Source organism: Oncorhynchus mykiss, chromosome 12, assembly GCF_013265735.2.
Source record: "Oncorhynchus mykiss isolate Arlee chromosome 12, USDA_OmykA_1.1, whole genome shotgun sequence".
NCBI classification, from domain to species: domain Eukaryota; kingdom Metazoa; phylum Chordata; class Actinopteri; order Salmoniformes; family Salmonidae; genus Oncorhynchus; species Oncorhynchus mykiss.
The window spans coordinates 50,472,145-50,485,476 of NC_048576.1; the positions used below are offsets into that span (position 1 = coordinate 50,472,145).

The window sequence follows — 13,332 nt, forward strand, 5'->3', positions numbered from 1 at the left end:
CCTTCCGTGTAAGCATGCTGAAAGTCCATTTCCAATTTGTTTTCTGTAAAATAACATTATATTTGTTTAAATAAAAAATGTTCAAAAGGTTTGCTAAGCACTGGTAACAGGCTGATTGGTCAGCTGTTTAAACCATTAAAGGGTGCTTTGCTATTCTTGCTTAGCGGAATGACCTTTGCCTCCCTCCAAGCCTGAGGACACACACCGTCTTCTCGGCTTAAATTTAAGATGTGGCAAACAGGAGTCGCAGTGTATTCCGCTACCAACCTCAGTAATTTACCATCCAGGTTGTCAGTATCAGGTGGCTGGTACTTATTTATAGATAGCAACATTTTTTATTTTTTATTCACCTCTTCCACACCAACTTTGCGTAACTCAAAACTACAGTGCTTGTCTGTCATTATTTGGTCCAATATGCATGACTATCAAAGCTCCGCGTTTGTTGTTTGCATGTCATGCCTAAGATTGCTAATCTTGTCAACAAAAGTTGGTTGACAATATCAATGGGTTTTGTTATGAACACAACAAACTCAGAGGCTAGTGGAGGCAGTTTGCTGTCAGTCTCTGTTTTAGGTGACTGGCATATTAAACCTTTACATTATTTTAAATAGCTCTCCATAACCTTACCTCCCTGGTGAACCACAGGTTGTATACATCCGCCTTAGATACACTTCAAAATGGTGGCGATTTATCACATTGCTTTGTCATATAAAATTCCTTTAAGAATTTATCCTGTGAAGCCGGTGTCAGTACAATAGTGGGTAAAACATTTTTTGTCCCCCCCCCCCCCCGTGCCTCCTGTTGATGGGCAGTTTGATTCCCCTGCTCTCCCCATGTATCTGCTGCTGTGACCCACAGAAACACAAAGCAAATGTACAAGCCATCCGAGCATTGTAAAAACAACACAGGGAGGCAATCCCCTTGGTGGCCCTACTCTGTGCTATAAAGACATCTTTCATTAAAGGGGCTTTCTGTGGCTGCTGCACCGTCAGACTGAAAACATTTCTCCTCCGCTAGCCTCTTGGTTTATATTACAAACAAAAAGCCCTTCTCGTTTGCATTGGGGCAGCAGACATAAACTACATCTGTGACCGTAGTGGTGTTTCTCTTTGGACCTCCCCCTGTTTAAGTGCTTTGCAGGGTGGAAGGTGCTGGAAGAAGACAAACTGTTGCAACAGGCCTTTGCCATTTATAATTATGCCAGAGTGCTGCGGCACTGCTTAAGACTGCCTGATTGTCTGCATATGTTCTGTTGCTTGGTTGGTGGCTCTGACCACTGTAGCTGCACGTGAGCTAGTGAGGCGGCCGTCCGCGGGAAGAAATAGGAAGTGATGATGACAGGAGCCTATGAATGTAGCAGATGATCTGCCGCCTGTGGACAGGATCAGTTGGCATAGGAAGCCCTCTGGGGCTGCATGTCCGTACTGTTGTCAGGGGAGATATTCACCAGGACACATCAAAACAGAGCAGGCAGCAGCAGAGGTAGGTTAGTGGCTGTTTTGCATTGAGGAGGGACTCACCGACACTGAATGTACTGGAGGTACACCCTAAATACAATATGATGGCAATGCCTGTGCAAGGTTTACAGCCATGCTGCGTTTCTAACAATGAGAATTGTAGAGTAGGAAACTGGAGGTGTCAAGGACTTTGATTCTTGTTTGTATTTTACCCTAATCCAGGTCAAGCATACAAATACTTGTTGAAATGTTGTTTTGTCAAATATCAATTAAACATAAAAAAAAAAAAAAATCATTTTAAGCATTTTGAGGTATTCTTAACAATGCTGCTTGCTTAATTACTTTCACCCAAAGTTTGTTCTCGTGATGAATGACTTCTTCATTTTACAATCATCTCTGGGGGAGCTGACGTGAGTGCAGCAGCACATTAACAAACTGACAGGCAGATCTCTTTTGTTGACTCATTTCACAAGGGCAAGCTCTCCTCTCCTCTCCTCTCCCAGAACCCATCAGCACTGGAATCCGTCCACGCTCTACAGCCTCAATGTGTTTACATATTATAGGCCTATGGTTGCAGGAAACACTGTTTATACAGAAACTGCCCACACATCGAGTCACTCTACAATGCAACCCTGTATCGCACTGAATGAATACACTTTGCTCCGCAAAATCCTCAACCATCCAGCTACCACAGAGAAAAACACTCTCAAAACACTCAAAGCAACGAGATACTTTTTCACGGGAATATGACTGTTTAGAGAGTCACATTACCAGCCAATTAAGCAGAGGGCTCCTCTGAGCTCTGAGTTAGTGCCTTTTATCCAGATTAATGAGTTGATGTGATTCTAAGTTATCAGCCCGTGAAAGAGGGACCTGCTCTGCACTGTTGTACTGTGCTATACTGCTGTACTGCGCTATACTGCGCTATACTGCTGTACTGCGTTATACCGCTGTCCTGTGCTATACTGCTGTACTGTGCTATACTGCTGTACTGTGCTATGATGTACTGCACTGTACAGTGCTATACTGTCCCCTTTCTGTACTGTGCTGTGCTGTAAATTGCTGCACTGTTCTATGCTGTGTGTGAGGGGCAGTAGTCAGTCTGGTGCGGCGGTGTGACATTTGTTGTCCTGCTCTTTTTCCTGACAGGATGAAACTGATGGGTTGGCTGTGTGTTTGGGCACTTCCTGTCCTGCTTGGAACCTTTGCCTCTGTCTGCTGGCTGGCTGAAGGGAGCAGGAGCATGGACACAGCAAACACAGCCGAGAGCACCTCCCAGGGACCACAGGCAAGGGTAAACATACCGCATGCTTCTCTCTCTGTGTATCCCTGTCTCTTTCTGTCACTCTCTCTGTCACCCTCGTTCTCTGTCTGTCTCTTTCTAACCTCTCTGTCACCCTCAACCACGCTCTGTCTGCTTGTCCCTCTGAATCAATCTCTCTGCCTGTGTCTGTTACTCTTCTCTCTGCCTGTCTTTCGAAGCCCCTTTACCTTTGCATCTGTCGGACTCTCTTCCTCTTCCTTTCTCTTTCACCCCGGCTCCCCAGAAAGTATTGTATGCTTTGCATAATAAAGCGTATATCAATATATACAGGTAACTGCCTAAATATAGGAAATACCAACATCAAATGTCTTATTAGGGCGTTGGGCCACCACGAACTGCCAGAGCCGCCAGAACAGCTGCAACGCATCTTGGCATAGATTCTACAAGTGTCTGGAACTCTATTGGAGGGATGCAACGCCATTCTTCCACAATAAATTCCATGACTTGGAGTTGGGTAATGGTGGTGGAAGATGCTGTCTCAGGCACCGCTCCAGAATCTCCCATAAGTGTTCAATTGGGTTGAGATCTGGTGACTGAGACGGCCATGGCATATGATTTACATTGTTTTCATGCTAATCAAACCATTCAGTGACCACTCGAGCCCTGTGGATGGGGGCATTGTCATCCTATGTTGTGATGCATGTCATCCATAGCAATGGTAGCCAACATAATGGCCTTCCCAGCATTTTTATAAATTACGCCTAAGCATGATGGGAAGTGAATTGCTTAATTAACAGGATCCACATCTGTGTGGAAGATCCTGCTTTCAATATACTCTGTGTCCCTCATTTACTGAAGTGCTTCCATTATTTTGGCAGTTACCTGTACATAGCACAATTGTTGTGTAATTGAATTGAAATACTCTCCCTGCTCAATATGGGCATTTGAGTGTTTGTCTCCTTATGTGGTTCTGCAGGTGGTCTTGACAGAGGATTGCTTAGTTACCTTTCAATCACAGGCGTCATACATCTTACCTGTCTCTCTCTCTCCCCCGAGGAGAGGAGGCTCAGTTGGTTGCAGAGAGTGTGTTAATCAATTACCCCTGCACAAAAATTCACAAGGACTCTCTTTTGTCATGCTATCATTTGTCTCTTTCAAATTTTGTTCAGAATATTTTGCATGTACACACATTTGCCTGACAAGCCTTTCTCTGGTATGGGATTACATCATATCTATGAGCCAGCCCTAAAACCCATTAGCTTCCTCCCAGCAGTCTCCCCCAATTTTCATTTTTCATGCTGGTCTGGATTGAACCTTTAAAGGAGAAGTGACAATGTCTGGTTGTGATGCATGAACAGAGCTATTGGTAGAGATGTGTGAAGTTCTATTGGAGATTTGCACATTAATCACACAGGTGAAATCATTACAAGCCCTACCTCCCCCAAAACACAGAATCAATTGTCCCACAGAGCATCTAGGAAACATTGTGTTGTCCACCCCCACCACCCCCCGCGCCCCACCTGTCTCCCAATTCTTTGTGAAAATAAGCATTCTGCACCCTCTCCTAGTCTGTTCTTGCAGTTGGCCTGGCAGGCGTGTGGGGTGCCACCGTGCCAAGTTGGAAGCCAGCAGAGGAATGTCACCGCTCAGGCGGTTCTGTTCGGTCCTCTTATATCCCTCAATGCAAACAACACATTCCCTGGCATCCCCATCTATCCCAGGGAATGGGAACTCAAAAGCGGTCAATTGGCATAGGAGTTTAAAGTCATCCCTGGGGTGATGGTGGTGGTGGATTGGACTTCATCAATATGCAACAGAGCAGGAGCCTTCAGGAATGAAAAAGTGAATAAACTGAAGCCTCCCTGGCCAGTATACACCAGAAACGATGCTAAATGTAAGCAAACACATGACACTGAAACAACTCTGACTGGCAGTCCTGAAATGAAACGTAAAAGACTGAGATAGAGATAGATTTACAGTTTCCTTAGGGCCGTCTTTCAGGTAATTGTTGGGTAAATAATGAGCTGACAAATCCCAGGCAGAGCCTCCATTGTCCTGGTGCAGTTACAGCACCTGGGGCTACTGGAGAAAAGCCACCATGCTAGGTCATCAGGCCACCTGGCTCTGGTAAGGTCAGCCATAAGGCATCAGCTGCCCTCTCTCTCATGTGACCTCACATAACAGCCTCGCAGCTCACAAAGCTATATCTCAGAATCAAATTCAAATTTTACCTTTTGGATTATAATCATGATCCGCTCAGCAGAGAAGGGGATGAGAATAAGCAATAAGACTGAGGAGAGTATGGAAAAAGGAAATATGATTGAGATGGTATTTAGGGTACACGGGAAAGATTAGGATGGATAAGAGAGAGGGTGAATTTGGGAAACAGTTTTGTTTGAGATTAGCATGATACAGATATAGTCTACAGTGCAATTTGTTTTTAAACCCACTCAAGCTTATAGTCAAGACATCAAGCCATGAGACCTACAGGGAATTCACTAAGACACTATTTTGACATTCCCAGTGGTATCTGCATGGAGTACTTACAGATGATGATATGCACTTTGTTGCTTCTCAGACATACATACTATACAGAAGAGGCCAATATACGCTACATGACCAAAAGTATGTGGACACCAGCTCGTCGAACATCTCATTCCAAAATCATGGGGATTAATATGGAGTTGGTCACCCCTTTGCTGATATAACAGCCTCCAGGCTTTCCACTAGATGTTGGAACATTGCTGCGTAGATTTGCTTCCATTCAGCCATGAGAGCATTAGTGATGTTAAGCACTGATGTTGGGCGTTTAGGCCTGGCTCGCAGTCTGAGTTCCAATTCATCCCAAATGTGTTCGATGGGGTTGCGTCAGGGCTCTGTGCAGGTTAGTCAAGTTCATTCACACCGATCGACAAACCATTTCTATATGGACTTCATTTTGAGCACGGGGCATTGTCATGCTGAAACAGGAAAGGGCCTTCCCAAAACTGTGCCACAAAGTTGGAAGCCCAAAATTGTTTAGAATGTCATTGTATGCTGTAGCGTTAAGATTTCCCTTCACTGGAACTAAGAGGCCTAGCTCTAACCATGAAAAACATCACCAGACCATTATTCCTCCTGCACCAAACTGTACAGTTGGCACTATGGATTCTGGCAGGTAACATTCTCCTGACATCCGCCAAACCCAGATTTGTCTGTCGGACAGCCAGGTGGTGAAGCGTGATTCATCACTCCAGAGAATGCGTTTCCACTGCTCCAGAGTCCAATGGCGGCAAGTTTTACACCACTCCAGCCTACATTTGGCATTGCGCATGGTGATCTTAGGCTTGTGTGTGGCTGCTCGGCAATGAAAACCCATTTAATGAAGCTCCAGACAAACAGTTCTTGTGCTGACGTTGCTTCCAACGTCAGTTTGGAACTCAGTAGTGAGTGGTGCAACCGAGGACAGAGGATTTTTACATGCAACACACTTCAGCACTCCGTGGTCCCGTTCTGTGGGCTTGTGTGTCTTATTACTTCGCCACTGAGCCGTTGTTGCTCCTAGACGTTTCCACTTCACAATAACAGCACTTGCAGGTGACGGGGCAGCTCTAGCAGGGCAGAAATTTGACGAACTGGTAAGGTGTTATCCTATGATGGTGCTACGTTGAAAGTCACTGAGCTCTTTAGTAAGGCCCTTCTGCTGACAATGTTTGTCACAGCTGCGTGCTCGATTTTATACTCCTGTCAGTAGCTGTTGCAAGATAATCAAATTTTAATTTCTGTACCCTAAGCCGCCTCCAATGCTGTTTTATAGAATTTGGAAGTACGTCCAACCGGCCTCTCAACCGTAGACCACGTGTCACCACCCCAGTACAGGACCTCCACATCCGGCTTTTTTACCTACGGTATCGTTGAAGACCAACCAGCCAGACAGCTGATGAAACTGTGGGTTTGCACAAACAAAGAATTTCTGCGCAAACTGTCAGAAAGCGTCTCAGGGAAGCTCATCTGAGTGCTCATCGTCCTCACCAGGGTCTTGACCTGACAGCAGTTTAGCATTGTAACAGATTTCAGTGGGCAAAATCTCACCTTCGATGGGCACTGGCGTGCTGGAGAAGTGTGCTCTTCATGGATGAATCTCGGTTTCAACTGTACCTGGCAGATGGCGTTGTGTGGGCGAGCGCTTTGCAGATGTCACCGTTGTGAACAGTCTGCCCCATACTGGCGGTGGCATTATGGTATGGCTACAGACAATGAAAACAAGTGCATTTTATTGATGGCAAATTGAATTCACAGAGATACCAAGATGACATCCTGAGGCCCATTGTGGTGCCATTCATCCGCTACCATCACCTCATGTTTCAGCATGATAATGCACAGCCCCATGTTGCAAGGATCTGTAAATAATTACTGGAAGGTGAATTGGGCAAATTCTGGTCATACCAGACACTGACTGGTTTGACACACTGAAATCTGGCACACTGAACTCTATCTGAGAAGTAGTTGGTGAACCAGGTGAGGCAGTCCGTTGAAAAACCAAGGCTGTTGAGTCTGCCGATAAGAATACGGTGATTGACAGAGTCGAAAGCCTTGGCCAGGTCGATGAAGACGGCTGCACAGAAATGTCTTTTATCAATGGCGGTTATGATATCTTAGGACGGCCGGGGTGTTAAGCATATCCCAGTTTAGGTCACCGAAGAGTACAAACTCTGAAGATAAATGGGGGACAATCAGTTCACATATGGTGTCCAGGGCACAGCTGCGGGCTGAAGGGAGTCTATAACAAGTGGCAACAGTGAGAGACTTATTTCTGGAAAGGTGGATTTTGGGCACAGACCTGGATAGCATGACAGAACTCTGCAGACTATTTCTGCAGTAGATTGCAACTCCTCCCCCTTTGGCAGTTCTATCGTGGTGGAAAAGTTTGTAGATGGGGATGGAAATTTCAGAATTTTTGGTGGCCTTCCTAATCCAGGATTCAGATAGGACATCAGGGTTGGCGAAGTGTGCTGAATCAGTGAATAAATTAATAAACTAATTTAGAGAGGAGGCTTCTGATGTAACATGCATGAAACCAAGGGCACGAGCCGTGGATAACAAAGACTAGTAGCTAGTTAGCTGGCTAGCTCCTGATGGAGGTTCCAGTTAGGCAGGTTGCAGGAAAGTATATTTAGTTCGTAGATAGAAAGTGAGATTAAAATATATACGAAAAAACCTGGCTATTTACACGGGACAAGACACAGGATAAGACAAAGATAAACACACATCCGACTGCTACGCCATCTTGGATTCACATTTATATTTTTGTTAAGTGTAATAGCAAGAACAAATTGACTCAACAGATTACATACAGAACCTGAGCACTCTTGAAACGTGGTTCCATTTCTAATGCTCATTTCGAGGTGTCGCATATGGGATACACCTTAGGGTGGGTCACAAGCTCGAAGAATCCAAATCACACAGTTTCTGTTATAGACTCACAGCTCGAGTGGCGAATGAGGTGAGCCCCTCTCCTAAATAAAGGTAGCCACTCGCCCGCCAACTGGTCATTGTCGACTCTCTTCCTTGCGGAAGTAACTGCGCTCTCTAAAATCTCTCCTCAGCCTGACTAGATTCCTGTCTTCCTACTAAACGGTTCTTAGGCGAACTGTGAGGTTGACACTGCCAAACGTAGGACATCCGGTCCTGTCGATAGAGTTGAGTACTGATCTAAAGGCTTTAGCTAACTTAGCTAGATAGCTGCAAGGCTAGCTAACCACACAAAGGGCTATTTCTCACCGCAAGGCTTAGTCAACCAGTGTAACTTGCCACAAGCCTAGATACACCAAACAAACTTTTCTACACGCTAGCTTGCTTACACTTTGCTCGAGGAATACAATTTCTCTGAGCCATGGAGACTGCTACAGCTATACAGGGAGAACCTAGCACGTCTCCTGCCTCGGCACCAGCACTGACACACCCATGCCCATGCAGGGCGATGATAGGATATGTGTATTGCCTGCTTGGGTTTGAGCATTCTACGACATCACTCGCTAACTCCAAGTTCAGCCTGCATTGTAGGGCACCAACTCCCTTCATTGCAAGTGAGCAGAGCAACTCCCAAACAAGAATCATCGCCCTCATAGCCTTCTGGTGATGAGGCTAACTCACAACCCCTACCCTCCTGGGAGAAGGCTATGAAACATGGGGCCCTCAAATAGTTGTATAAAAATGAAAAAGTGGAGGAGGACGAGAAATTCGATATCGATAAGAAAGAAATATTCCAAATCGATTAAGGAAGGGGAGGAAGAGGAAACTCAAGCCCACAGCTCAAGGCCATTTTCCGCCCTCAGTGCAGCACCGGCACCCAACAAAAAAAATCTGATTTATTGATGTCTGGAATTGGGCAGAGACCAGACTTGGTATCGACTGGCCCGCACCAGTGGTCTCGCACCATCCCGGGGAAACAACTCCTCCCAGCGGTCCCAGCATGAGTGGCATAAGCCAAACATAACTGGGAACAAACCCCTGTCCAGCAAATCCCAAACCAGGCACTTTGTTGGCATGGAGGAGATGGGCCATGGCAAGCCGCCGGTGGTTGAGCCATCACTGGCTAGCCACCTCAACCCCAGTGCCTCGTCTATGACTGCCACTGCTCTCCCTGGGAACAAGGAGCGCTTCACTATATTTCGAAAGGTTTACGTGTCTGCGGCATGATCAGTACTGGCTTGAATGAAATGTCCCTACTGCTGGTGTGCCAGGCCAATTGAGCACTCTCTTAGTCAAAGGCACAGCCAGCCAATACCAATGGGACGAGATCTTCGTTATTACAGATCTTACCCTTCGAATCTCCAGAATTGCAATCCAAGGCTGTGGGTGCGCCATGAGCCTTGTGGTGGTGGGTAGAGGGCCCTGAGGCTCAACTTGTCCAGCCTCTCAGACAAGGAAAAGGCATATTTACTTAATGCTCCTGTCGTGTTGAAGGAACTGTTTGGGTAAAGTTGAGAACTTCTGAATCCACCCTTTTTAAACTGAGTTTTAGTTTCAACATGTCAGATGTAAAGTTGAAATGAGTTTGCATCCCAATACTACACTTTATATACATCACAGAAGACTGAACTATAACAAAACTGTTTGACATACACTACCGGTCAAAAGTTTTAAAACACCTACTCATTCAAGGGTTTTCTTGTTTTGTACTATATTCTTTACATTGTGGAATAATAGTGAAGACATCAAAACTATGAAATAACACATATGGAATCATGTAGTAACCAAAAGAGTGTTAAACAGATTCTTCAAATAGCCACCCTTTGCCTTGATGACAGCTTTGCACACTCTTGGCATTCTCTCAACCAGCTTCACCTGGAATGCTTTTCCAACTGTCTTGAAGGAGTTCACACACATGCTGAGCACTTGTTGGCTGCTTTTCCTTCACTCTGTGGTTCGATTCATCCCAAACCATCTCAATTTGGTTGAGGTAATTCAATTCTGAAAATATTAATAACAGTCCACACATGAGGCCAAAGAGGGTGCTTTTGGTCATTGACTGCAGAAAGGCTCTACGCAAAACCAAAAGCAGAGAGACATCAAGGCAACGGATCCTCAAAGTTTTCTGAGAACGTTCACGTTCCGAAGGTGTACACCCAACTTGCTGGCTCTAGTCGTCAAGGCATCAAGGCGACTGGTTCATCTACATTTATATTTTTCATGTCCTTGTTCAGCCACAACTCGGTGAATCATAGGATATTACAGTTCGTCAGGTCCCGTTGATAGGATAGTCTTGAACAGATCTCATCCAGTTTGTTTTCCAGTGATTGCACGTTCGCCAATAGAATGGAGGGTAATGGCAACTTATCCACTCCTATAGCACCATATTTGGCTCTTCTGAGTGATGGGGATTTGGGCCTAGTCTGGGAAAGGCATTATGTCCTTCGTCTCATTCAAATCGAGGTTAGTAATCGCTGTTTTGATGTCCAGAAAAAAGCTCTTTCCGATCATATGATCGGCCGAAACATGATGTCAAAAAAAATGTGGGATCAGCGCATAAAATAGCAAGAGCCTGTAACATGGTGGCCATCCCCTCCAGCTCCATTATACCATCAATCCACATTTCTAACACCTGCTCACCAGTAGAGCTAACTACACTGCTGAACCTGTAAGATAAAATCATGCAAATAGCCATTTTTGCTTGTTAATGCAAATAATTATTTGTAGGTCTTCCATTTAAACACAATGTGGACATACTTGCGAACATTAGAAAAAGTTTACTATTTAGTTTACAGAGTGGGTGAGGATCCAACTTTTTTCGTGATGCACTAAAGTCCACTGCACATCCTGAAGCTTATGCTCGTGTGCGGATCACGTTCTGCATGTGTATTCTCTATGTGCAGAGAACAGGCTACTCAGGCAAACAGTCATGGTGCTCATTTAATAAAGTTATATCAAAGCTGAATCAATGTCTGTGAGATCACATAATGATCACAGTATTCTACATAACAGAACAGAATATAATAGCCAAGTATAACGTTTTTGTAAGACACAAACACCACCACAGCATGCGCCACTAGAAAAATACACAGGTAGGCTATGCTACGGTATCCAGATTGTCATACTGTTCCTTCATACAGATCTTGTGCCATACTGGGATATTCTCTAATACCGGCACTGAACACAAGGGGTACTATTTTTAAACCCCACTGGGCCTCTGTAATCTGAAAGTTAGCAATGCTAGCAAATACATGTAAAATTCCTAAGAGAATGCTAACAAAAATGCTAATGAGCGGATTGCGAAAGTTTTATACGGTCTCTGATCTAAACTATTTGTAGGACAGACAAAGTTATACAAGTAAACAAAAAATTCTACTCACTGTTTGCTGCATGCACAAAACAAATATTAGACAGCATGGCTCTTGATCCAGGAGGGGATTCTCTGTTGTTTGTAAGTGAAGCTTGATTTTGGAAGAAGCTAACGCTTTAGGTAGCTAGATGGCTAACTAGCTGGATCATCTGGCGCGTGCTGCACAACAGTGAGTGACTCACAAGGCTCCGGTCTCTAATTGTTGTGTGCTTGTAAACAAACACCACGTGACGATGACTACTATTCATTTTTCATTCTGAAGCTTATATGACAGGTGAAATGAAGAACGCAATCTTTATCTCCCTAACGTATTGCACAAGTTGACTGCAAATATTTATTTAAAAAGTACCTACAAATATTCAAATGTGTAAAAACAAACCTTCAAAGAAATTGTTTCAACGATATTGACGGTATTGAAAAATTTCCCGTGGCTATTTCCAAATACCCTGGTATATGGCATACCGCCCAAGCCTAGTTGCCACCACTATTTCAATGTCATTTCCTGTCCTAGAAAGAAAATGCTCATTTAGGTTCCACCTCTGAAGAATGACGAAGGCTACTTATACATATGAATTGAGGGGAATTTGGGAATTGGGAATGTCCATGTGGAATTGATAAACATCAACAAATAGGACACTGACAGCTGTCAGTGTACCTAGTTAGTATGCTAACCTTATCTTAGCTAATGTTGTCTGTTATTGCTGGTTATTTTCTTTACTACACCGTATTCTAAATATTAACCAGCTTGCTGTTTTGCTGGTTCTGGATTTGTTATTAGCATTGATTTAGGGAAAACTAAGCCACAGATGGAAACCACTGGCCTATCTTTGACTTTGCCATCCATTGTTCTCTCCAAAGTTGTGTCATCTTCCATAAAGCTGCTGGCAGGCAGCAAAGTCAAATCAGCCTGTGCTCATGGTTCTCACAGGGGAAGTGAAATGATAGGCTACAATGACTTTGCTCATGATGCACGCCACAAATGACATGTCACTATATATTCCTTGAATTTTATATCACGGGTGCCTCTTCATTATCTGGATAGACACTTGTGGTTTCTTGCTAACGTTACACCAATCAAAGCGTGCAGTAAAGCAAAAATGTTGTGGTAAAAACCATTCATCCTGCAAAATGCTATCACATGGAGGCCAACATTGGTCCGAGGCATTCCTTTCCGCTGTATGGCGTCTGATAGAAAGGATCCTTCTTGGGTCCCTCTGTAGTTAGATCAGCTGATCTCCATTCCTATAGTCACTACATAGCCCCAGAGCATTCTTGTGTAGGTGGAGTAGTGCAGGGCTACACAGGGTCCTAACAGAGGCCATGGCCCCAGACCTGAAGGACACCACAATTCACTTCAGTATCTTAGATAAATCTGAAATCGCTACAACTATTTAAAAACACAATTTAACTTTAATATACACAGGGGTGGCCAACGTAATGTTTTGTACCATTCATAAAATGGTTAGATATTATTTTAATAGTGACTAGCTCAAGAATAAGTGAAAATGTATCAAATATCCAATGGATTATGATAATATAATTAAAAGTGGAGGTGCAAAAACAGAAGTTTGCACCCCCTATTTTGATTTTCTCCATGGCTCAGACAGTCAAGTGGACACAAGGCCACTTGGCTCATCTCAGTTACGAAGAGGAATAGCTTTGCAGCTGTTTCTCATTAATTAATAATGCCATGCTGGTGGGTGGTAACATTTGTTTTTAAAACAGCCCTGAAATGAAACGTAGGCTGAAAATAATTTGTATGTCATGTCATAGGAAAATATACTGTATTC

At 44.2% G+C, this 13,332-nt stretch overlaps 1 protein-coding gene across 1 annotated transcript in view; it reads left to right on the top strand.

Annotated features, from left to right (window-relative positions):
* LOC110537733 (follistatin-related protein 4) overlaps window positions 1–13,332 on the top strand; it is a 223,830-nt gene that overhangs the window by 4,990 nt on the left and 205,508 nt on the right. Inside the window, exon 2 of the mRNA XM_021624080.2 lies at window positions 2,607–2,751. Coding sequence (XP_021479755.1) covers window positions 2,608–2,751 — 144 coding nt within the window. The 5' untranslated portion in view covers window position 2,607. The remainder of the gene's footprint in view (window positions 1–2,606; window positions 2,752–13,332) is intronic.